This window comes from Balaenoptera physalus (genome assembly GCF_965194825.1).
Source record: "Balaenoptera physalus genome assembly, chromosome: 8".
Lineage (NCBI taxonomy): Eukaryota > Metazoa > Chordata > Mammalia > Artiodactyla > Balaenopteridae > Balaenoptera > Balaenoptera physalus.
Genome location: NC_138887.1, coordinates 75,344,754 through 75,371,813, shown reverse-complemented (window position 1 = coordinate 75,371,813; position 27,060 = coordinate 75,344,754). Strand labels below are relative to the sequence as shown.

General features: G+C 42.3%; 1 protein-coding gene and 1 pseudogene across 6 annotated transcripts in view; both read left to right on the top strand.

The window, feature by feature from the left end:
* JAZF1 (JAZF zinc finger 1) overlaps positions 1-27,060 on the top strand; it is a 344,518-nt gene that overhangs the window by 273,254 nt on the left and 44,204 nt on the right. For all 5 annotated transcript variants that reach the window (XM_082472112.1, XM_082472111.1, XM_082472113.1 and 2 more), the window contains one exon: positions 18,917-19,113. In XM_082472112.1, the coding sequence (XP_082328238.1) occupies positions 18,917-19,113 (197 nt within the window). The remainder of the gene's footprint in view (positions 1-18,916; positions 19,114-27,060) is intronic.
* LOC309665487 (heterogeneous nuclear ribonucleoprotein A1 pseudogene) lies at positions 19,120-26,622 on the top strand (annotated as a pseudogene). Its single transcript has one exon. The product of its transcript is annotated as a heterogeneous nuclear ribonucleoprotein A1 pseudogene (transcript).

The window sequence follows — 27,060 nt, the reverse complement described above, 5'->3', positions numbered from 1 at the left end:
AGGCAGGAAGCTTGATATCCTCCCCTGTTTATTTTATAATTACTCAATAAAATCCAGGTGAAATTAGTTGTTACCAGTAATTAATGACCAGTTTAATAAAAAAGAAGGGAGTCGAGCAGATGGTGATTATTTTTTTAATAGGGCCTGCTCGAAGGGATCATCCGGAGAGTAAACTCTTAACAGAAGTTTGTAGCTGAAATGGCTGGTGGTTGCCCATCTCACTGGTTACCGGGCTAGTGTAATCCTTGCTTTTAAGAGCTAGGGCCCATTTCTTCACCAGCTAAAATTTTTAAAGTAAATGGCACTCTGGTTACTGCCACAAATAAAATAGTTTTCATTAGCACACCGGGGGTTGGGATGGGGAGATTCTGAAAGGAAGGTGAGCCCTGTGCATGTCTTGGGAAATCCAGAGGCCCCTTTTCTATGGGGATGTTGAACATGAGATGGAGTCAAGGTTGAACAGGTATTAAAGATGCTCAGAGAACCCTGTGTGAAAATGAAAGTTAGTATCATCCAGTCGTTTTTGAGCAGTGGCACCTCTTTATGGGAGACGGAGTAAGAATGGCGAGGTCAGTGTTGGCCACACGCCCCTCTTACCCTTAGCTGGTGAGCAGGATTTTCCATTTTTTTGTAAGAGATGTGAGCGCTGCTTTCCTGGCAGTCATCTTATTAACACGTGAGAGTCGGAAATGCAGTCTGGAAACAGAGAGGACACAGAATTCATACAGACATAGCAGATGCTGAGGGTGCCTGCACACAGTTCTCAATACCCAGGACCCTGGCCCAACCTTACACAACCTCTGCTTGAAGCCTCATCCTGCTCCTGACGTGCTCGCCACGTTCTGCTGGAGAGTCACTGGCGCTGTCCCCTAGGTCCCCCCACCAGGCTGCTGGCTTCCTCCTCTCCACGTCTCCCTCAGCCCTTGTACCTCCATACATACTTGTTAAGTAGAATTACAGCACACATAGTCCTGGGCTCAGTAGCTGCTGCAAATGTTGGGAGCAATTCCCTACATTCATTCACAATTTTCCAACTTACAAGGATTTTCAGGAACATTCAACCCACATGGCAACTATGTCAGCGGACATTCTCAGCCCCATTTGTTTTAGCCCCATCCCTGCCTCTCTGCTATGTCCCCAGCCTCGTGTTTGTCCTACTTCTTCTGCCCTTCTTATCAGTCATTCTATTTTATTGTACTTTTATGGATCCCGGAGAGCCACCTTGCATTCTTCCAGAGCTGGCAGAAAGAAAGCAATGAGTAAATCATACCCCCATTTTACAGATAAGAGAACCAAAACCCAGAGAGCTTAAAAATTTGATCACAGGCATGTGATTAGCATGCGGTAGAGCTGGATGTGGGTCTTGTCTGCAGTTCCCACCGTGGTCTCTCTGCACCACAGCCCTTGCTGAGTCTGAACCTCACCAAGAATGAATGAGAGAAATTAGGCTTCAGTTACAGTAAAATGAGGGCAGGTCAGAATTTAAGTGGCCAGAGTATCTCTTTGCTTGCATATAAGAGGAATGGGGCGTCTGGAAGGGCTCCCATGGGTGGGCTGGAATTTCTTCCTCTGGAAATTTCAATCAGGGCAGGAGATGAAGGGGAAGGAAGGGTTTGAGCTGAGCTCTGATGCAGCCTGAAGGGGACAAGTGGTTTCCATCTTTAGAGCAGTAAATGTGCCCACCGTCTAGCATCCTGAAGGCCCCTTGGAGGTTGCCCAGGCCTCGCCCACCCAGCACTGTTCACGACGGGGTCTCCCTGTCCACGTCCCTCCTCCACCCACAGGTGGAGAGCGAGAGAAGCCAGGCCTTAGAAAAGAACATTCTCTTCCCAGTCCTCCTTGCCCGAAAGGTGCGGCCTTATTCTGGTTTTTGTTTTTTCTTAACAATGCACTGTTAAGAAAATTAAAATTAAAAAGATCAGAAAAAGTCAATTTGGTTACAAAAAAAAAAAGGAAAATAATACAAGCTCTTCTGTAATGACGTCCCTTTGGTTCCATTAGGCCTGATGAGGCACATTCTCAAGGCCCCGCAGGAGATGAATCAACTCTTTCAAAGGCACTGGGGTTCCATTCAGTGAATTACCCACTAAATGGCTCCCAGTTATCCTGAAAGAGATAACATCTCCTTGCAGATTCTTCATGTTCTCCCAGGGAGTGATGCACACACAGAAAAGTTGTGGTTAATTGCATAAATGAGGCGGAAGTCGGCTGTATGTAAATTCAGCACTGTGGTTGCAAACACTACCTAGGACAATCAGAAGCAAGGGTGGGGAGAATGGGAGCTTCATTTTGGCATCCTCCAGTCTTTTCCCCATTTTAATAGGCAACCCTGGCATTCTGTTTGCATGCTTCTTGCATTTTAATCCCCAGAATTCCTCTCTCCCCAATTTTGCGTTGTGTGCTTTAGGGCCACTTGGTGCAGTGAGTAGTCACCAAAGCCCCATTGTAATTATATAGAGGAAAAAGTTGGAAAATTTTTTTTTGTCATCTATATTTGTTTTCTATCTTTTCTTTTTTTTAAAATTTATTTATTTATTTTTTGGCTGTGTTGGGTCTTCGTTTCTGTGCGAGGGCTTTCTCTAGTTGCGGCAAGCGGGGGCCACTCTTCATCGCGGTGCGCGGGCCCCCCACTATTGCGGCCTCTCTTGTTGCAGAGCACAGGCTCCAGACGCACAGGCTCAGTAGTTGTGGCTCACGGGCCCAGTTGCTCCGCGGCATGTGGGACCTTCCCAGACCAGGGCTCGAGCCCGTGTCCCCTGCATTGGCAGGCAGATTCTCAACCTCTGTGCCACCAGGGAAGCCCATAAGTTGGAAATCTTTTAATGGGCTTTTCAGAACTCTAAATTTCAAGGTTTGTGTTTTAATTTTAACCTTAACCTTAGCAGGCTCCTTTATCGCCTTGCTCGTACCTTTCTCATTACCCCCTCCCCTTCCTCCCTCTGTGCATCACCCACCTCCATCTACAGGGGTGGGTAGGAAATTCCCTTTTGAAGTCAGTGGGCGCTCCAGACACTAGGATAAAGAGCATGGGGTAGACTGGCCCAGGATCTTTCTCACCAAAGGAAAAGAGTTTGGTCTCAGATCTTACCAAAGTGAAACTCCTTACTGTAAAGGCATTGTGAGCGAACTTTTCATTCCCAACGAGGAAAAGAATTAGACTTTTTCTCTGGATAACTTTGATTACACAGTAAGAAATACAGGATCAGATAAATTCATGAAGACTTCCCCCAGGCAACTGAAAGGGGAGGTTTAAGTGAAAATCATCGTGAAGTACCCTTCGCAGCAGGGAGCTGCATCAGAGCTTTTATTTCAACAAGTTGTTGGGATCTCTTTATTAAGGGAGTTTGTGGACAGTTTGCAGTTGAATTTGAACCACTTCCTGCATGTTGCATCAAAGCCATGGGATGCTGTGTCTTGGGCTAACATTTTTCTGCACATAGTGTACCCAGCTCTGAGCTGGAGGGCATAAATGTCATACCTTTCAAAGGGAAGATATCTTTGCACCAAACAGTCATGTAAACAGTAAATACATGTACTTTTTTTTATTATAAAAGGTAGATCTTCAATCTTAAGCAAAATATTTGTTCCCCAAATGCTTATCTAAAAGTGTAAGAGGAGAAATAAATTATTAAGCCTGAAAAAAGTATAAGAACTCCATTTTTCAGTGATTTTGGGGGCTTCTTTCCTCCTGCTGGCTAAAATTAGGCATTCTCCACCGCCACCCCCAGTTTCTCTTCTCAACCCTTGTCCCTGCTCTCCCTCCCTGCGTGCCCTCCTGCTTTCCTCTCTGGGTGGATGACTCCCAAGTCTAGGTTGCTTACCTGTTTGTTTATCCCCCTTGGATGTCGCACCACCATTTCAAACCCAGCATATCCAGAACTGAACTTTTATCAGCTATAACAGCACCGTCCAACAGGACTTTCTGTGATGATGGAAACATTCCATTTCCATGCTATCCAATATGGTTGCCACTAGCCACATGTGGCTGTTTAGGTTTAAATTAATTAAAATTAAATAAAATCAAAAATTCAGTTCCTCAGTCACACTAGCTACATTTCAAGTGCACAGTAGCCTCATAGGCTAATGGCTGTTGGATTGGGCATCACAGATCTTGAGCGTTTTTGCTTATATCTTTCCCGCAGCATTTTATTAGCATTTAGTGGGTCCTTGGGCAAACTACCTGATGTCTCTGAGATTCAATTTTGTCATCTGTAAAATGGGACCGATAATAACCCCTGACGAGGTGGTTGTGAGGATTCAGTAAGGTAATAGAAGACGTCTAGCTTAGTACATACTGAAAAGGCTTTTTTTAAAATTGTAAATCCTTTTCCCTTCTCCAGTATTAACTTCCAGATATCCACCTGAAGCCTAGATGATGTGAACTCACCAGAGCCATTGTGGCTCAGTTTGCACTTTGTAGGAACACCTAAAAGCACTCTGGGTTTAAGCTGTAGACCTTTGGGGTTTGGTTATTGGAAAGGTTCTGAGCGATTCTCTGCAGGCGGGTTAATACAAGAGGGCTCTGCAGGATCTAACAAGATTCTCCTAGGTTGCTGGGAAGTATTCAGTATTTTAGTTAGGACATTAGCCTTGTTTCCCAGGGCATAATGGCAGTAGAAAAATCCCCAAGAGACTAGCATGTATAGGAATGTTTAGAGAGAACCCGTTTGCTTCGGTGAACACCAGAGGGGTGGGGGGCAGTTCGGTTTGTGAGCATGAACCTGACGAACGACTGACTCCCTGGGCATCAGAAATGGCCTGGGCATTGGGTGAGAGGTGTCCAGGGCCTTCTGGGAGAGCAGGGCCTCAGTCCTCACACAGGAAGCCCTCTGCCGTGGACCAGTCCTGCACACTCATCAAGCAACAAGTTTAAAAGGGGGGTTGTGTGGTTTATATCCTGGCTGCAGTCCATTAAAGCTTTAATTACATTAATTAGGGATTTGGAATAAGCAGGTTGGTCAGCCTGAAATGGAGGCCTGTGCTCTCTGTGAAGAAAAGCTTTGCTAAATAAACCAGCAGGATAAACAGGATTTGGGGGGCACATGTATTTCTGGGAACCAGCTGATGCTGAGGATTAGTGCACGCTTTTGGCATGCAAATAAAGACTGCTCATTGTAAATCCACTGAAGGTCTGGAAGCCCCTCCAAGAAACACTTCATTAGCAGTTAAATACAGCGACATTCTTGAAAACTTTAAACACGTACCCACACACATACCCTGAATTTTTTTTTTTTCAAAATAACCTGTAAAGTCCCTGTTTGGGATGGAACATATGGGGGAAAGGTGATTAGGGGATCTTGTAAAATACAAATTAATTTTGAAGCAGTACTGACTAGTAATTTTGTATTATTCCCTTTTCCCCCCAAATTTAAAGGACCCCAGCAGTACCATTATGATATTCAAAGCAGTGCACCATTCAGCACTATAATGGGTCCCCCATAGCTGAGAGTTGGGAGCCATTGGCTCAGACCTTCCATATTAATAAACCTTTGGTGTGTCATTCAACAGTATATCCTCTGTATAATAGTGCTCAAATTTTGCAGACATTATAGTTTAGCTGTGTCTATGTCAGAGGGAGACCCTGCAGTTATGCCACTAACCATCTTACTCAATTTTGAATCTTCATTAGGTATTTCCCAGGGACTATGTTGAAATTTTTTTTTCTCTCTTCTCTCTTGCCTTCTCCCTTATTCTTCTGCTATTTATTTTATCCCTATATATTTTTCAAGTGATCAGATGAACACAGGATGATAAGAAATATGTGAATGATAACAATCATGGCCTAAAAAGGGAAGAGGGGAGAAAGTTTAACCAAGATGCAAAATGTTGGTAACATGGCAGTTCATCACACTAACCTCTCTAGTTTTGTGTGTTTTTGAAATTATCTCTAATAAAAAATTTAAATAATCACCATCCTCAACCCCCTCATCCTCTTCACCCCCAGCATTTACTCACAGTTTATAGCTTGTCAAATATCTTTAGCATTCACAAACTCCTTGGGTTAAGTCAAGCAGGAAGAAGAGACTTGGACGTTCATATCCCTTTGATTTTTTAAAAAATGATTATTCAGTCCTCAAATGTGTGTGTACTTATCTGAAGAATCCAATACCTAAATGCATTTATCAGGTGCAAACCTCCTGGAAAACAGGGAACACCAAACACTTTAGTCCAGAAGCAGCTTAACTGAACTCTTGCAACAAAAGGAAAGAAAAATCACTTGGAAAAATAATCAGCTTCCGAGGCCCATGAAACTTGAGGTCTGTAAGCTTGTGATGCCCACAGGCATATACTTTGTAAAGGCACAACCCATGTATAGAGCTGACTTTGCCCCCCAAAATAGTTTCACTGCCTAAGTGGATTAATCCATTTAAGAAGAAAATGCTGCTGTCTCCACCCTGTTCCCAAACAATGCTCTTCTGACTGCTACTCTGTATATAAGTGAGTCACATATACACAAAAATAAATTTGAATGAGGAGTTGGCCCTGTAATTGTATTCATGAATGCATGCAGTTATCTGAATGTGTGCTGAATATCCTTGCCTCGCTTGGGGACAGTTCTCGTCTTGGACAAAGTCAACTTTCTCTCTCAGCTATTAAGTGTATTGTATGCCATCGTTGCTCCCTGCTTCTCTGAGGATGGATGATGCATGTACCAACTGAGTTAGAATATGCCTCGGGTGGGATATTAGTTGAAATATTAGTGGAAATATCAGTGGATATTGGGGGAAATGTGTAAGTCAGAGATGGCACAAACTTTCAACTTACGCGTCACCTTAATCAGTGGATAGTGGCAACCTAGGGCTGGTGAAAAGGAAGATTCTAAGGCTGAATCCATAAGCAGCACAGGGAAAAGGGCTGGGATGGAGCTGCAATGGCTCTCACGGGCTGAGTGGATTATAAGTGGCACTGGAGACCCTGTGCGTGCCATCCCTGGCATAAACAAGCCCTACCTGTGTGAGATCTCCTCTGACATTGAGAGTCCTCTTCCATCTCACATGCTTCCTCTCCTCTTTCTCAACCCAAAGTTTCCGCAGCCAGAGTCCTCCAGTTCACCCCATCCCCTGGCTCTAGATTCACTCCAAGTCACTTGTCTTAACTAAATGTTGACCGTCACCCAGCCCACTTGGTCAGAAGAGCCGACCTAAGTGGATTGGTCATGGCAGCATCAGAGAAGTGCTTTTCTTTGGAAACAGAGACTTTTGACCCCAGACTTAGATTTCTGTCTAAGTCCATCTTAGGTAGACTGGCCTGCATAGGTTCCCTGCACAAATGACCTCTTACATAAGAATTATCCAGTCAGATGGCTGTTACATTTTTAACATAATTCCTGGGTGAGAGTCAGGGGCATAGGGCCAACACCCATGGAAATACCAAGACTCTGAGCAGCCTTCTGACATATGTGCAGTATTATGCTGAGCCAAGTGTTTTTCATGCGAGATCTTGACAATAACCCCCATGAGGTAGGTGTTAGGGTTACCTCTGGTTTATAAATGAGGATCCCAAGACGAGAGAGGGTAAATGATTTGCCTAAGCTTGAATACCTAAATCAGGAGTTTGCCCCCAGAAGCTCGACTTTCAACCAAGCTGTGTTCACAGCTGTTAACGATACTGGAACTAAAACTCCGGAGACCAAAATCCAATTTTTTTTTTTTCTTTAGTTTTTAAACTTTTCCCAGCTTATGAGGAGAGTTATGCATCATCTCATTAGCAGTTTACATGGAAACCTCAAATAACTCATTTAATTTACTTCCAGAGGAGGCAAAACAAGGAAACTCAAAAGCTATTTGTAGTTTTGTACCACAAAACCTCATAAAATACAGCTTCTTTGTTTTGTTCATTGGTTTTTACACGGATGTCAAATTAGCAATGAAAACCATGTGGAAGAAATAGCCATAGTTATTTCCAATTCGATGAAAGTAGAAAAGGAATGGAAAGGATGATAGAGAGTTGCCAACAGAGGGATATTCCAGTTGGCCGTCAAACTAGAGATTTGTGGGCTTCGTTTTCAGAAGTGGTTTTTATTCTTGGCATTGACGATGAAAGAGACCACGGTTTACTCTATTCGGGCTAAAGTAAATCAAAATTAATTGCTTCACTGATAATTTACGCTGACCTGTGGCTTTAAGTAGCGATTGCTGGAACCTGAACCAGAGATGCCATTAAGGTAGATTAACTGTATTATTCCTTCGTTGTGAGAAAATACCCAGTATTTATTGGGAATATACAAAGTAATAGTATTCAGAGATGGGATTTTGTTCATTACTGCAGTTATTTAGCCGCCATGCATGAATTTCATTTGAGTGCTAAAATTCCGGGAAAGAGATTATCGGTTTTAAAAAAAAAAGTAATTCTTAAGTACTCTTCACAGACAGCTACTAGTCTTTGAATGATGCTGTTCGTAAGGGTGTTTCTGTTGGTCTGCAGCCTCCAAGTTGCCTAGGGTGTATGGGGCCCAGGGGCAGGGGCATGCAGCACCCACCGCCCCTCTGTGTGTTCTTTCTCCAAGCTCTGGGAAAGGAGACGTCCCCGGGTTTGAGTGCTCATGTATTTGGCTTCCTTCAGTTTGCAGCATATTGCAAATGATTCCTCCTAAATTTAATAGTTCCATTTTAGTCAACATTCCTTGAAACTGAATTTTGAGCAATGGCCATGATAGAAAATAAAGTTGGATATTTTTAATAACTTGTATCTAGAGAATAATTATAAGCAACATATTATTATAAACAGTATATTACAATGTACATATGATGTGATTACAAAATAATAAAATTAAATTTTATATTGTAGCTCCTCTGCATCTCAAAAAAATTTAAGTACATTTATTCTTCTCTTGTTCTATTGTTATCATAATCTCAGAATAAAAGACAGTCTTTCTCATGAAAGGATTATTTTATTCCAGGATTATGTCCTTCCTATATTTTATGTTACAGTGGCTTTTTCTTCTTAATGAGAGGCTGGTGATGGTAGATGGTAGTTAGATAAGGTATACCACTTGGCAATAGAAATGGGCAACCGAGTGTTAGTTATTAAATAAATTTATTTACTTATTTTTGGCTGGGTTGGGTCGTTGCTGCGCGCGGGCTTTCTCTAGTTGCGGTGAGCAGGGGCTACTCTTCATTGCAGTGTGCGGGCTTCTCATTGTAGTGGCTTCTCTTGTTGCGGAGCACGGGCTCTAGGCGCGTGGGCTCAGTAGTTGTGGCGCACGGACTTAGTTGCTCCACAGCATGTGGGATCTTCCTGGACCAGGGCTCGACCCGTGTCCCCTGCATTGGCAGGCGGATTCTTAAACACTGCGCCACCAGGGAGGTCCCTAAATAAATATTTTTTAACGTTTTAGAATACTCAAGCTATACTATAGCTGCCCTTAAAAAAAAAACAAAAAAACAAAGAAAATATAGTTGTCAAGAGAGTAGTTAAGAGGAAGATCACCTCTTCTCTTTTTTCTTATGTCCTTCTCTTTTCTCCTCTCCCTGTCCCCAAAAATAAGGTGAACTCTTAATAAACTAGCTACAATGTCTGATATGAAATTGGCTTGCCCTGGTGTTAATTTATTTTGTGCAAATTAGACTGGAACTACTCCTCAAAGTCCAGGAACTATATCCTCCTGTATGTATCACATGTAAACTTAGTAAAGAAAAGGGAGGAAGAAGAAAGGTGTCTCACTTAATGCAATAAATCTGTTGGTTTTGGTTTGGTACCCAAGAACAAAATCTAATTCATTGGTGGTGCTTCACAAATTATGCCCACAACCCATGTGAATATCAGATGAAAATCTCACACACACAAACACACAAACCCCTCACAAGTTAAGTGCCAAACTGATCTGATCAGATGGTGTGGGTTTTTTCCTGGTGCTTCTTTTAGTTTTATTATTTTGCATTAAATTTTTAATAGCAGTGTATTAAAAGAGGCTCTGAGTTTTGGTGACACTGTGAAAAATTTTATGAAGCTTCAAAATCCACCCCATAGGCCTCAGATTGTGAAGGCAAAAATAGCTCTGGGATGAGAAATGAAACATATGATTGTTCAAAACATTACTAGAAACTTTCTGAAATTAATGTTACTTGGGAATCCAAATTGTCTCTTGTCTTTGAAAAGAAGAACATTTATTAAGTTCCCTGATCACCAGGAAAGGCACTTCTCTTAATGAAGGGGCGCAGACAAGCAGTCACTCCACTTGCTGCCAGCAGGTCATGTTTCACTGGCCAGCTGTTCTCACCAAACACCCCTCAACCTCACTGTGGCTTTAAGTTGCTAAAATGAGAGTGGCCGCCCCATGAATTTATTAGCAGATGTGTGTTCTGAAAGCCATCATTACTTTGAGACCTAGAACAGCCAGATCCTCTGACATGTGGACCACACATGATCACATGCTGAAATGTGCCGTTATTCCCATAGCCTCTATTCGAATGTCTTACGGATCATTCTGCTTCCTTACTGGCTTTCCATCCATCCTTGTCCTGGATAGCGCATCGTAGTAGTTGGAGAAAAGGAAAATCCCTAAGGTACTCTCCACTGGAAAGATCGATTGTTGTCCTTGTCAGGTCAGAGATCCCACTGTCCGGAGCGATGAGTTAGCAGATTTGAGAGTGTTTAGAACTGTGGTCTATCTGCCAGCTCCTAGCAGCTTTCCTCAAAAGCTTTCTTGGTTTTACAAACTGGTTTTCACCAAAACATGGCAATGCCCAAAGGGCCATTGAAAAGGCAGATCAAAGCTTTTGAGCTTCAGATGAAGCAGTTGGATGTGGTACTTTGTACAGAGGTCTGGTTGTGGACCACATCTGAGCCTTGTCCGACTTTATGAATCTCCCAAGTAGAGGGCAGCCTATAACTGCATAGAAAAACATCTTTCCATCAAGTAGCTGTGCTCCTGTTGCCTGTCCTGCTAGAAAAGTCTTCTACAATTGGGTTCTTCTCAAGAAATCAAGGCAGAGAAGTAAAGAAGAGGAGGTGTGTGGTTTTATAGATGCTCCACCTCCCAGCATGTTGTCCCTAAGGAGAGGAACCATCTGTTTGTATTCCAGCTACTGTAGCTACCTTTTTCAAATTTGCCTGTGATTGAAGCAGTAATTTAATCAATCAATGCCTGCAGAATCAGTGAAGGTGGCTTGTTGCTTTCAGAATCAGCAGAACTCATGATGGCAATACTTATTCTAATACTCAGTAGTGCAGCTCAGAAGTAACCAAACTGCTGACGTTAAGCGTCAGAATGAAAGGTTTGTGAGTTAGGATTTCCAGAACAAGAGTCGTTCACATGACATTTGTCAAACACCCAGTGCCAGGCCCTATTCCAAGTGCTTTACATGTATTAATTCACTTCATCTTCACAACTCTGTAAGATAGCCCTTATTTTCACCATTTATAGGGAAGAAAACTGAGGCACAGAGAGGTTAGGTAACGTGCCCAAGGTCACACAGCTGGAGAATATAGAGGAGAAATTAGCATCTAAACAGTCTGCCTACAAAGCCCACCTCTTAACTGCTACACTGATATTTTCAAACTGCAGGCCATGACCTATTAGTAGGTCAAGAAATTAGTGTGGTGGTCATGACCAGGATAGTTTGTTAAAATCAAATAGAATAGAAAAATATCAGAGTATATCGCAGGTAGTAAGGATTGTTTCAAGAAATTTTTGTTTCAGATGTTTACATAAAAATTCTTTGTCTTTGCGCCCAGATATGTTTCACAAGTCATAGTTCTAATTTCAGAAAGACAATATGGTGCAAATACTGCCTATTACATAACTCTCCCTACAGGGTCCAGGGCAGCCCCCTGTAATCAAACACACTGATGTTTGTGCAGTGAAGCATATAAATATTCACACTAAATACAATAAATAAAGTGTGTAAATAGCCTTTAAGTAGTTCACGGCAGGGTTGGTCCCCCCGTGAGTTTTGCTGTCAAACATAAGAAACTTTCCAATTTTCAGAGCTCTAGAGATTTCAAAATTGCAGATTGCGGACCTAATTATACATATGTGTGTACAGGCTTTCTTATAATGGATTGAGGTCAAAAAAAGTTTGGGAAACACGGCCTGCGGGAATCATTGACTGTTGGAGCTGGGAAGGAACATAGGGGTGATATATTTCTTATACCCATAAAACCAAAACTCCTCAGTTTTAACAAGTAGAAAAACCAGGGCCAGACCGGGGGTTGGGGGGAGCATTGGGACTTCCAGAGGCCACCCGCTTCTTCTCCCCAAAACGAGCCTCCTGACACACAGCTCCGGCCTCTGGACTACACGGCCTCTTCAGAGTCTTATAATAACAACCAAACCACGCCATGCATCTCAGAGTTTGGATTCTTGCAGGTTTTTCTGAGAGAGGCTCGAGTTTCTAGTGGTCACTTCCATCACTGGGTTCTCCAGAGCAGGCGGAAGCCAAGTGGTTTTGCCCCAGCAGGACACTTGGGCTCAGGTGTTTGGCCCAAGAGTGAGGTGCAGGGCGGGCTCGGCCCGGGCTCCAGCCAACTCTGTAAATTTCCTGAGCTTGTGGTTGAAACTGGTCTCCATGGACCAGCAATTTGACATTTTCCCCCTGCGGTGTTATAGTCATGTTTCCACGTTTAATATGTCAGACTGAATGAACTGTGGTCTAAGGATTTAAAAGATTTATAATGGAGTCTTGAAAATTTACTTAAGGAATATGTACTTCCCCAAGCAATAACAAATATTACTGCAAATGACCATATTAAATTAAAGTAACTTGGGCATTTCTGATTTGTAGGAAAGTTAAAATTAATCTTATGGCAGTTTCAGTTTCAAAATGAAAACATGACTTTGCCTGACCACAGATTTGCAGGGTGTTAGTCAACAGTGAATGAACCCTCAAGTGACTATTTTTTTCTTTAAGAAATATCCAGTTCACTCTATGTGTAGAAAAGCAACACTAGAAGGAAAATACCCTGAAAAATCAACCATAGTTGTATCTGCAAACTTCAAAGGTTCTGGTAAAAAATTTTTTCATAAGCTGAGTGGTGAGTACATGGATTGTCATTTTATTCTTCTTTAAACTGGGCTTGTAAATATGTACCCTCAATTGTGTGTGTATTACTGAATTTTTTAAAATGTTTTTAAGCACAAGTCACAAATCCATAAAAATTTTTCTGTAAGTGTTCTTTAATGAGAAGTCTTACTTTTATACTTTTAAAAAGGAAAAGAAGGCTTCCGTATCCATCCTTCATCCCTGCCCCCGATTAGCTCCTTTAGTGAATAGGCAAGGAGCCTGGTTCAAATGCTCTTTTTCCATATTAAAATAATAATAATAATAACTACAGGTATACTGGTAAATGTTTAACGGCTGACTCTTGGGGTGGGGAGAAAGCCCTGATTTGTAATATTTGCCAATTTCCATGGTTTAAATACTCCCATCATGGCCGATTTCAAGCAACCAACATTACATTGCTGAACAGAGTTGGGAAGAGATGTGCAGTAGCATACAGCATCATATAGTAGTTCTACCAAACAGATATGACATTATTAATGTAAATAACCTAAATAGCATAGATGATAGTAAAATGAAAGAAAATGATAAGAACTGATAAACCTTGTGTATTGTTACCTTTATTTTTAATATGCTTTTTTTAATTTTAAGTTCACATAATTTATTTTTAAATTTTTATTTTATATTGGAATTTAGTTGATTAACGATGTGTTAGTTTCAGGTGTACAGCAGAATGATTCAGTTTTACTATACATGTATCCTTTTTCAAGTTCTTTTTCCATTTAGATTATTACAAAGTATTGAGCAGAGTTCCCTGTGCTATACAGTAGGTCCTTGTTGGTTATTTTATTTTATTTTTTTAACTTTTTATTTTACATCAGAGTATAGCCAATTAACAATATTGTGATAGTTTCAGGTGCGCAACAAAGTGACTCAGCCGTACATATACATGTATCCATTCTACCCCAAACTCACCTTCCATCCAGGCTGCCACATAGCATTGAGCAGAGTTCCCTGGGCTATGCAGTAGGTCCTTGTTGGTTATCCATTTTAAATATAACAGTGTGTACATGTGGATCCCAAACTCCCTAACTATCCCTTCCCCCGCCACCCCGTAACCATAAGTTTATTCTCTAAGTCTGTGAGTCTGTTTCTGTTTTGTAAATAAGTTCATTTGTATCATTTCTTTTTAGATTCCGCATATAAGGGATATCATACGATTGTTATCTATTTTAAATATAGCAGTGTGTACATGTCAATCCCAAACTCCCAATCACATAATTTAATTTTTAATAATGGGTATGTTTAACAACTGGCCTAAATCCCTAAAAATTTAATGATCAGCTCTCACAAGCCAGCATAAGCCCGCACCAGCACACGAGTACTCAGAACAGTTGCCATTGCAAAGCAGAAAGAATTCAGGGACGAGGGCACAGCAAGCCTTCCCTGCATCACAGCCCAGTGAGGCTACAAATCCAGGGCCCCCAGGAGCCAAGGGACCCCACACAGCAGAACTCGGCAGACCCTGGGAGGATGAAGGCTCCTGCTCTTCCAGTTGCCCCACTTCCAACGTGTAAACCCCCGAGGGGTTCCCTCTGCATTTCCTCAGGCCCTAAGCTTCAGCTCCTTAACCCCTTTCAACTTAACCGTGACTCTCCAGCAAACACAAGAAAGCTCAGGGTTCTTTGCTGTGCCAGTGGCAGCCTGGCGGAGCAGGAGCGTTCGATATGGTCCCAAGGCTGACTTCTCAGATGCCAGCTCTGCCACCAGCCAGCAAAGTGACCTTGAACAGCCCCCTTCACCTCATTTCCCAGTTACTGTGAAAAATGAGGGGGTTGGACTAGGTGATCTGTCTCATCCAGGTTCCTCCCTGCTCTAAAACCCCATGTTGGCTGCGATTACTGAGGACTTCAGAGAAGATCACCAGTCATGTCAAAATCCATTGAGAAAAACTCATCAGACCACAGAGTGGTGTGGCTTCCCAAGCCTGAACTCCCTCTCATCTGGGAATACAGGGGAAACATTTCTAATCCTGATGAAGGAAAGATCTGGGCTCTGGTCCTTCAAGGATATGTCAAAGTGCAGCTGCCCTTGAAGGTGGAAAATGCTCAGAGCCAACTTACTCAAGTCCGGTTCTTGGCTGCGGTCACAGCCTTTATTTATTCTGCCTCATCAGGTTCTTTATAAACTTGTCTCCCCAGGTGATTCTTTGCCATTAGGAATCCACCCATCTTTTGACAAACAACTGTATTGATGGAACATTGCTTGAAAACTGTAAGGTTTAAATAAGTCTCAAAAAAATAAGTAAAGTCATGGGTGGTAAGTGAAAGAGGAACAGTGCAACACTGCCAAGGGAGAAACTGGTGAATTTTATCCAGCGCTCCAAAGGCGTTTTTATGCCCATGCGTGTGTGTGATTTGTCACCAGGAATAAATTCTGCAGCTGTGTATCTTGGTATGGCAAGCTTGCCTTGATTTATGGGTATAGCTGAAAGTTCATAACCACCAATCCAAGGGAGAAGGAGGGAGAGTGGAGGGAGAGAAGGGTTGGCAGAAGTGTTTTATGAGTTTCATGTTTAATGCTTTTAACATGGTGCCTCGTTCTCGCTTCTAGAAAGCACTTAGCAGATACAAGCCAAAAATAGATGGCTGTCCATAGCCAACCAAATCCATGAGGGGGTGAAGGTGAGGGATATGTGTGTGCACATTGTCGTGGTTGTTTATAGTTGTTTTTATCTCTGAGCTGTAGGAGAGTATTTATTTTACAATAAAAACTGTGAGCTGTGATACTTTTATACTTTTTAACCAGAGTAAGAGAAGACACTGCAAAGCTCGCTAGCTCGCTCTCTCTCTCTGGCAAGAGTTTCTTTCTGACACTCTCTATGCACTCTCTGGGCTGATTCCTGGTCAGCTATTCCACATCCCATCCTACTGTACATGAGGCATGAACCAGGTGCTTTCAGAGCCATAGACATGCAGTGCGTCCTCAAGAAACTTGGAGTAAGGTAGATGGAATATACAGATAAGACCACATTTATGAAGCTTTCTATAATAATAACAGCCACTTCCTACATGACAGGCACTGCTGCCTCGTTTAATCTTCACAACAGTCCTCTGAAGTCAGCACTATTATTGCCTTGTCCACCAGCAGGTGACCTTCCTCCACCATGAATATTCAGACTCACAAGATGACCAGAGGCCGCCATGGGCGCTGGGTCTTTTCAGAGATAAAAGACGGAGCCACAGCCTGCCAGCAGGGCCGCGTCACACCTTCTGTGAAGTTCTTACTGGTACACATGGCAGTCTATCCAGATGCAGATAGAAGATGCCCCTCGGGCAAAGGTGGGAGCTGCCCTGGAATCAAAGCTCTTATGACACTCCCTAGCCACGCTCCCCAGTTCTCTGCAAGGGGCATGTTCAGGGGCAAGATCACTGCGCTCAGGAAGCCCAAAGCTCTGGCTTCCTAACAGGTGTGGGTAGATGGTTTCTAGCTCCTCCCAGTCCAGATGTCATTTACCAGTTGGGGGTCAGTCTTAATATAAGCAGTGTTGCCCAGTAGCATATTTGACTTACCGTCTTGGCAGGTTACCAGAGTTAACCAAAGATCAAAGTCTCTTATAGAAAGGGAAAAGAGGTATGTTAACCCTTTATCTACAATTATTAGTCCCATTTTTCAGAGAATAAAGCTGAGGCTTAGAGAGGTTCATCAACTTGCCTCAAGTCACATAGCAAGTCACACAGCCAGCATTTGAACCCTGGCCTGCCGGACTCCAAGTCCCATGCTGTTAACTAAGATGCAAGATGTAAATTTTTCATTCTACTCCATAGCATATCTGTGTTTATTTTACTATTTAAAAAACTAACTTAGGGCTTCCCTGGTGGTGCAGTGGTTAAGAATCCGCCTGCCAATGCAGGGGACACGGGTTCGAGCTCTAGTCTGGGAAGATCCCACATGCCACGGAGCAACTAAGCCCGTGCGCCGCAACTACTGAGCCTGCGAGCCACAACTACTGAAACCCACGCTCTGCAACAAGAGAAGCCACCGCAGTGACAAGCCCACGCACCACAACGAAGAGGAGCCCCCGCTCACTGCAACTAGAGAAAGCCCGCACGCAGCAACAAAGACCCAACACAGCCAAAAATAAATAAATTAAATAAATAAATTGAAAAAAAATTAAAAACTAACTTGAATGACCTACACTGAGAATACTTGGTCTTCCTGGAAGAAGCAATATGTTTAGCCTGTGGTCTCACCCACTCCCTGGTGCACTGCATGCCCCAGTTGAAGAAGCTCAGCACTATGCCAGTTAGCAGTTGTACTTAGAATAATAAGCGAAAGCACCAGTTCCTGCTTTTCTCTATAGTCCAGATTTTGAGTAGAGGTTTATGAGGAGGGAAAAAAGAAGTTTTAAGAGCAATAGAACCAACTTTACATCTGAAAATAAATGAGTACGTGGCTGCCGGGTGCAAACAATTCTGTTTTACATTGTCATTCCTTTCTTCTTTTTAAATCATCACCATCTTGCAGCACAAAACCTAAGAGCTCAAGGCAAAACTTGTAGCTTTATTACAGTTTGGTTCAACATATAAAATCCAGTTTATGCATATAGATTATATTGCAAAAGCCCTTCAAGAAATGTGCCATCCATGTTCCAAGTGTAAAAGTAGACATTTTAAGACACTGTAACTCCATTGTAACATTTTTTCATTGGGTGTTTGAGCAACTCAAAGCTTTTTACCAGGCATGAGAACTATCTGTTGACTTACAAAATGCCGCAGTGTAATGAAGACAAATATGAAGGAATTTTGTAGGCAGAATGTGAAATGGGTTGGGTAAAATACCATGTTTAAGTGCAATGGAATTAGTTTACGATGAATTGTATTAAAACAATCAAAACACAGTTGGTGAGAGGGCGGGGTACGGAGGGGAGTTGAGAGGTATGGTTATGGTCTGGTTCTTCACTTAGGCAGTGGGCACAAGTGTATGTTTTTTTCACCTAAACATTTTCATATACTCTATTCACTAGGCTTTTCATCGCAATTTTCAAAAATGCAGTTGACATTTGCTCTTTAGGTAGGAGATACCACTTCATAGATTGTTTTCAATCTCTTATTACATGAATTTATGAAATGCTAGGTTAAACAGTGAGAAAAGAACAAAGTTTGAATATAACTAACATAAGAGAAGTGTTGAAAGAATAACTTTGAAGTTTCCGAAGTGAAACTATCAAGGAAAGTCACCTTTCCCTTTATGAGTAATAAGATCACAACATAAACAAATCTTTCTCCGTGATCTTCCTCCTGGTACAGTGCTCGTACCCTCTTATTGAATCTGCTTGGTCAGGTCTGTTCACTCATTTGATAAATGTTTGCTAAGATGGGCCTGGCAGCGTGCTAGCAACGATTATAGGGACTCGGGTCCTTTCTTTTCAGCTAATGGCTGGGGAGACAAGACCTTCAGTCAGCCAAGAAAGTGTTAAAAACCCAAATAATGATATGAGAATCCAGAGTACAAAAAAGAATCAAAGTTTTCATGAAGCCATATATGTTCAGTGGCACAAACAATAAATACTACCAACCTACAGATGAAGGAAGTCCTCTGTAGCTGGGGGTGGTTGGGGAACTTTGAGAGCAGGTGTACTTTCTGAGGGTTGAGAGGACCTTCCCAGAGAGGCAGTCTTGTAACTGAAGGCACTGTAGTGAGTACGGAGTCTATGTGGATCCATTTCCTGCACAGAGGGTTTGCCCAGGGAAGAAAGGATCCTGACTTTGAGGAACTTTAAAACAAGGAGCTAGGAGATAATTTCATCATGTAGGAAAAGGGCAACGGTTGTGAGTTTTTGAAATTGGGACAGACCTGTGAATAAGCCCCTTTCCCGGCGTGGAGCACCTGTCGAGACTTGAGTTAACGGTCATAATCCTGCTCTGTATATGGTCCTGGTTACTCATAAATGGTCCCTTCCACTGTTGCTGCAGATTCATGACAGACGCTGCCCGCCGAGAGCAGGAGTCCCTAAAGAAGAAGATTCAGCCGAAGCTCTCGCTGACCTTGTCCAGCTCCGTGTCTCGAGGGAATGTGTCCACGCCGCCTCGCCACAGCAGCGGAAGCCTTACTCCCCCCGTGACCCCGCCCATCACCCCCTCCTCTTCATTCCGCAGCAGCACTCCGACCGGTGAGTGGCTTGGCCCGTGGCGGGTGTGTGTGTGTGGTGTGCTGGGGGCCAGGGACAGATCATGATTCAGACCCACCTCTTCTTTGACCCTTTACCGGTCCCTATAGCGTTTGCTGATTCATTCATCTATTTATTATGGAAGAAATATTTATAAATTATCATTTATAATATGCATGTGATAATGGTTTTATAGATATGTTTTCAAGCCTTTACCATTTGTTATGTATGAAGTGATGCAGTGTCTTGGATTTGCTTCGGTCAAGTTGAGAAGTAGATCAAACAAGATCGATTATATGTTGTTTATTGCCATGTGTTGATTATGGTTGAAGCTGGGTGACGTATACGTAGGGGTTCATCATACCATTCCCTCTATTTTTGCTTATTTAAGAAATTTTCCATGATAGAATGATGAATTTTAAAAAATTAGAGTGCCTCCCATGTGCCAGGCCTGAGCTATAGTAGTGAGCCAAAGGAGACCCCTCCCTGTTCTTCCTGATGGACTGAGGCCTAGTGGAAGATGTTGGCATTTTAGGCGGCAACAAGAACACTCTTTCTTGCCTTCCCCTCCCAAATGGAAGCAATTTGAAAAATAAAACAAGACTCGGAGGTGAAGATTAAAATTGACTTTATTACTGCATAAGGCTAAACTGCAGAATAGAGCTAGCTAGCATCTGTAACAACTGTCTTCCCTGAGTTGAACTTATTCCCAAACATTCCTTCTAAGCTTGCCTGACTGGGAGCAGACCAGAGTGCGCCCAGGCCCTGAGCTGAACATGCACAGAACCTTCTCCCAAGTAAGGGATCCATTAAGTCAGCAGTGATAGAAGATGGTAGAAAGAGGCTGGAATGGTCCCCTCCTCTTCTTTTTTGCATCTGAGCACAGGGAATATATTTCCCCTCACTCCCATAGGGGTATAGACAGGCATTCATCAAATAAATACACCAATAAATATAACATTGTAACCATAAACTCGCTATATGGAAGAACTCAGTGATAGGAGAGCATACAGAGGAAGGACTTGACAGGGTCAGGAAAGACTTCCCTGAAAGGTAAGTAGGTAAAGAGGGAAAGAAGGCACATTCAGCCAAGCAGACAGCATTTTTCAAAGGCTCCATGATGGGGATCCTGGCAGGTTCCAGGTACTGAAGGTCGGCCAGGTGGTGGGGTGTTTGTTAGATGAGGCCAAGGAGGTCTGCAGGGACCAGGGCACTTAGGGTGTCATCCTAAGAGCAAGAAGAAGCCGCTTAGAATCACACCATCACTTCAGTAGCATTGCCCCTTGACCATGGGTGAAAACGTTTATTTTTCTCTTACAGTTTATGTATTTCTCTTTTATCCATCTCCCATCAAGGGAGGTGACCGCAGTCATATTTCTCAGAGTGTGTTTCAGGATATAACTTTCACAAAATAGTAATTGGGAAAAGGGATTCCCTAATAAGTTTGGGGAAATGTTGGGTTAGACAAAGGTAAACTGGTTTCTTCAATACAGGGCTTTAATATATACATTGTTATTCTCCAAGAGGAGGGTTTAGAAAGCTTTCCAAATTTAGTCGCTTTGATTAGACCTCTTTTTCTAGGGGCATCTCTGGGGGCTCATGGTTGGCAGATACCCTGTGTTCCATCAGGATTGGACATCTTTTTAAATTTTTATTTATTTATTTATTTTTGGCTGTGTTGGGTCTTCGTTTCTGTGCGAGGGCTTTCTCTAGTTGTGGCGAGCGGGGGCCACTCTTCATCGTGGTGCGCAGGCCTCTCACTGTCGCGGCCTCTATTGTTGCGGATCACAGGCTCCAGACGCGCAGGCTCAGTAGTTGTGGCTCACAGGCCTAGTTGCTCCGCAGCATGTGGGATCTTCCCAGACCAGGGCTCGAACCCGTGTCCCCTGCACTAGCAGGCAGATTCTCAACCACTGCGCCACCAGGGAAGCCCAGGATTGGACATTTTGAAGACAGGATAGGTGAGCGAGGCAGACAGACTGAGTTCCTACCGAACTTCGCCCTTTACAAATCACTGATGATACCCATTACTTACGTTTCTGTGTGAGAGTTAAACGTGATAGATGTGCATGCCTTAAACACTCAGTATGTTCATCTCTGTGGTCCAGAGTCTTTAACTAGTTGCTTCAGGAACAGAATCGGAGGTCATTCTGTAGAGGATGAATTGGGTTCATTTGTGTTGGGCATTTGTCCCTTTCTTTAGATAGACCACCCTGTTTCTCTTACGTTTTATTTCATGAAGATTTACTTTCCAGCACCTCTGTGTAACATTTACTGTGTAGATCTAAGGAATGCCATGATAGTGTAGTGTAATTCTTCAATTCTCTTTTCTGAATATTTCTATGAATATTTATTCATATATAATGTGAATTATGGGGGTAGTTTTATACCTGGCTGTGTTTTATACCTGACTTAATATGGATTGACTCATAGCCAGCACCAGATAACCGTGACCTCCCCAATTAATAATGGGAGCTTTAGAACCCCATGAAAATAAAGACATTTTAAAAGTGAGAGTTTGTTATTTTTCATGTAAGAATGTTTGGAAGAAATGGAATCATTTCCTTTCCTTCAGACGTAAAGAAATCTTTCTGACACCTTGTCTATTTTAGCAATTTCCCACTGAGAGAATTAATATATGTTGTGGTAAAGATGTATCATTTTCAGTCTGTCAACATCATTGGTAAGTTATTTGCTGCTTGAAGAACATTCCATGTAAACATCAAAAATTAGCAGGGGAAATGGTTTCTTAAACCCCTACCCTGTACCATTTTGACTGTGTACATTTTTCAATGTTTGAAATGTTATTTTACCTGTAGTTGGAGAGATCAGCTTATTTTGCCTGACTAATGTGGTTTCAGTCACTTTCATTGCCAGGTTATAAGTAATTTTCCTTGTTTCTACCTCCTAAATTCACTCTTCCAAGTTTCATATTCAGGATGCGTTCCTGGTGCAGAAGTAATAGTCATCTTGCAGAAAATTTCATTTATAAAGTATTCTTTAAAATATACTGTCTTAGTATGGTACTGGCACAAAAACAGAAATATAGATCAGTGGAACAGGATAGAAAGTCCAGAGATAAACCCATGCACCTATGGTCACCTTATCTTTGACAAAGGAGGCAAGAATATACAGTGGAGAAAAGACAGCCTCTTCAATAAGTGGTGCTGGGAAAACTGGACAGCTACATGTAAAAGAATGAAATTAGAACACTCCCTAACACCATACACAGAAATAAACTCAGAATGGTTTAAAGACCTAAATGTAAGGCCAGACACTATAAAACTCTTAGAGGAAAACATAGGCAGAATACTCTATGACATAAATCACAGCAAGATCCTTTTTGACCCACCTCCTAGAGTAATGGAAATAAAAACAAAAATAAACAAGTGGGACCTAATGAAACTTAAAAGCTTTTGCACAGCAAAGGAAACCATAAAAAAGACGAAAAGACAACCCTCAGAATGGGAGAAAATATTTGCAAATGAAGCAACTGACAAAGGATAATCTCCAAAATATACAAGCAGCTCATGCAGCTCAATATCAAAAAAACAAACAACCCAATCCAAAAATGGGCAGAAGACCTAAATAGACATTTCTCCAGAGGAGACATACAGATTGCCAACAAACACATGAAAAGATGCTCAAAGTCACTAATCATTAGAGAAATGCAAATCAAAACCACAATGAGGTATTACCTCACACTGGTCAGAATGGCCATCATCAAAAAATTTAGAAACAATAAATGCTGGAGAGGGTGTGGAGAAAAGGGAACCCTCCTGCACTGTTGGTAGGAATATAAATTGATACAGCCACTATGGAGAACAGTATGGAGGTTCCTTAAAAAACTAAGGATAGAACTACCATATGACCCAGCAATTCTACTACTGGGCATATACCCTGAGAAAACCATAATTCAAAAAGATACATGTACCACAATGTTCATTGCAACACTATTTACAGTAGCCGGGACATGGAAGCAACCTAAATGTCCATCAACAGGTGAACGGATAAAGAAGATGTGGCACATATATACGATGGAATATTACTCAACCATAAAAAGGAACGAAATTGAGTTATTTGTAATGAGGTGGATGGACCTAGAGTCTGTCATACAGAGTGAAGTAAGTCAGAAAGAGAAAAACAAATACCGTATGCTAATGCACATATATGGAATCTGAAAAAACGGTACTGATGAACCTAGTGGCAGGGCAGGAATAAAGACGCAGACGTAGAGAACAGACTTGAGGACACAGCGGTGGAAGGGAAAGCTGGGATGAGGTGAGAGAGTAGCATTGACATATATACACTACCAAATGTAAAATAGATAGCTAGTGGGAAGCTGCTGCATAGCACAGGGAGATCAGCTTGATGCTTTGTGACGATCTAGAGGGGTGGGATAGGGAGGGTGGGAGGGAGACTCAAGGGGGAGGGGATATGGGGATATATGTATACATATAGCTGTTTCACTTTGTTGTACAGCAGAAACTAGCACAACACTGTAAAGCAATTATACTCCAATAAGGACTTCCTGGTGGCACAGTGGTTAAGAATCTGCCTGCCAGTGCAGGGGACACAGGATTGATCCCTGGTCTGGGAAGATCCCACATGCTGCAGAGCAACTAAGCCCATGCACCACAACTCCTGAGCTCGTGCACCACAACTACTGAAGCCCACGTGCCTAGAGCCTCTGCTCTGCAACAAGAGAAGCCACCACAATGAGAGACCCGCGCACAGCAATGAAGAGTAGCCCCCGCTCGCCGCAACTAGAGAAAGCCCGCGTGCAGCAATGGAAGACCCAACGCAGCCAAAAATAAATTTAAAAAATTTTTAAAAATTATATTCCAATAAAGATATATAAAAATATATATACACTGTTTTGACTAGACAGAATTAGATCTCAGTTTCATCCTAGAGTTTCAAGTATTTCTTAAGGATTCTGGAACTAAGATTTATTTTGCAATTTCTAAACCCTAGGGGAATCTTCTTTTCTCATTTTTTTCATTTTCTATCCTCATTTGTTTTGTGTTCTTTTTTAATGTACTTTTTAAAAGTATTCACTTAAGGAAAGCTTAGAATGGTTTAAATTGTGGGTCAAGGATCTTTTCTATGAAGGACCAGATAGTAAATACTTCAGGCTCTGCAGACGATGGGGCCTCTGTTTCAGCTACTCAACTCTGCTGCTGTAGCAGGAAAGCAGCTATAGAACTATGCAAACAAATGGACATGGTGTGTTCCATAAAACTAAAAGTTTTTGTGGAACCTTATTTACAGATTTGGTCCACAGGCCATAGTTTGCCCACCCTGGTTTAAATCACAGAGATAAAGAATTAAAGATAGGGGACTTCCCTGGCCGTCCAGTGGTTAAGACCTCGCCTTCCAATGCAGGGGGTGCAGGTTCGATCCCTGGTCAGGGAGCTAAGATCCCATATGCCTTGGGGCCAAAAAAGCAAAACATAAAACAGAAGCAATATTGTAACAAATTCAATAAAGACTTTAAAAATGGTCCACATCAAAAAAATCTTTAAAAAAAAAAAAAAGAATTAGAGATAAATGTGATTACTATGTACAAAACAGTCAACAAGGACCTAACTGTATAGCACAGGGAACTATACTCAATGTTTTGTAATAGCCTATACGGGAAAAGAATCTGAAAAAAAATCTATCTATCTATCTATATGACTGAATCAGTTTGCTATACACCTGAAACTATCACAACGTTGTAAATCAACTGTACCTCAATTAAAATATATATATATAAAAAAAGATAAACGTGATTAAATGCCCTGAAAATAAAGTGTTAAAACAATTCATACCATTCTCCTTTAAAAGTAATAATAATCTAGAGTATAACTACTGAGAAGGAAAGGCAACTTAGATTTTTTACTATGTATGCTTATGTATGATTATTTAATCCTAACACCAACCCCACTGAGACAGCATTATTAATTCCCATGTACAGATTAAAGAAATAGAGGCTTAATAAGGTTAATTTGCACAAAGTCCCATGTCTGTCACTTCCAAAAATGAGGTCTTTCCAGTGTACTCATACTTTCTTTCCACATTAATCATTATTGTATTAACACCTTTTTAAAAACCTCATTAGAGATACGTTCGGTAGATTACTCCTTTCTGCCCATGGACGCCGCCGAGTAAGCACTGTTGACGTCTCCCCCCTCCACTGCCGTCATGTCTAAGCCAGAGTCTCCCAAAGAGCCCGAACAGCTGCGGAAGCACTTCATCGGAGGTGTGAGCTTTGAAACAACCGATGGGAGTCTGAGGAGCCACTTTGAGCAGTGGGGACGCTCACAGATTGTGTGGTAATGAGGGATCCAAATGCCAGGCGCTCCAGAGGCTTCAGGTTTGTCACGTATGCCGCTGTGGAGGAGGTGGGTGCAGCCATGGAGGCAAGGCCACACAAGGCGGATGGAAGAGTTGTGGAACCAAAGAGGGCCTTCTCAAGAGAAGATTCTCAAAGACCTGGTGCCCACTTAACTGTGAAAAAGATTTTTGTTGGTGGCATTAAAGGAGACACTGAAGAACATCACCTAAGAGATTATTTTGAACAGTACGGGAAAATTGAAGTGATTGAAATCATGACTGACCGAGGCAGTAGGAAAAGAGAGGCTTTGCTTTTGTAACCTTTGATGACCATGACTCCGCAGACAAGATTGTCATTCAGAAATACCACACTGTGAACGGCCACAACTGTGAAGTAAGGAAAGCCCTATCTAAGCAAGAGATGGCTAGTGCCTCATCCAGCCAAAGAGGTCCAAGTGGTTCTGGAAACTCTGGTGGTGGTCGTGGAGGCGGTTTTGGTGGGAATGACAGCTTTGGTCGTGGAGGAAACTTCAGTGGTCGAGGTGGCTTTGGTGGCAGCCACGGTGGCGGTGGATATGGTGGCAGTGGGGATGGCTATAATGGATTCGGTAGTGATGGAAGCAGTTTTGGAGGTGGTGGAAGCTACAATGATTTTGGCAGTTACAACAATCAATCTGCAAATTTTGGACCCGTGAAAGGAGGAGACTTTGAAGGCAGAAGTTCTTGCCTCTATGGTGGTGGAGGCCAATACTTTGCCAAACCCCGAAACCAAGGTGGCTGTGGTGGTTCCAGCAGCAGCAGGAGCTATGGCAGCGGCAGGAGGTTTTAATTACTGCCAGGAAACAAAGCTCAGCAGGAGAGGAGAGCCAGAGAAGTGACAGGGAAGCTACAGGGTACAACAGATTTGTGAACTCAGCCAAGCACAGTGGTGGCAGGGCCTAGCTGCTACAAAGAAGACATGTTTTAGACGATACGCATGTGTATGGGCAAAAAACTCGAGGACTGTATTTGTGACCAATTGTATAACAGGTTCTTTTAGTTTTTGTTCTGTGGTAAGTGTAAAGCATTCCAACAAAGGGTTTTAATGTAGGGTTTTTTTTTTTTTTTTTTTTTTTGGCACCCATGCTGTTGATTGCTAAATGTAATAGTCTGATCATGATGCTGAATAAATATGTCTTAAAAAAAAAAAAAAACCTCATTAGACCTTCAGCCATTTAGCTGCCCCAGTTACTACTTCTAAACCTAAAATACAAAAATACATTAAGATACTGGAACTGTGGTTCACCTTCATTCGCAGTAACCCTCACTTTTATCCCACACTCCATCGTTCAAATAGCAGGTCAGAACTGAAGAACTTAGCGGTTTAGTTTAGTCAGGGTTTTCTTTAAGGGTGAGTTGGAGCTGACTCCAGGGAGCCAGCTGTTAAATATTCAGGCTTGCAAACCAGTTGCTAAAAGCTCATCCTGAAATTGTCCACGGGCTCCGCTCTAGAGACCCTGATCCGGTTGGTGGGTTGGGCATTGGGGATTTTTAAAAGCTCTCTCTAGGTAATTCCAACCTATAGCCAGAGTTGGGAAACCACTGCTTTTAAATGGGACCCGTCTTGTCATAGCTGTGTGTTTTCTTGCC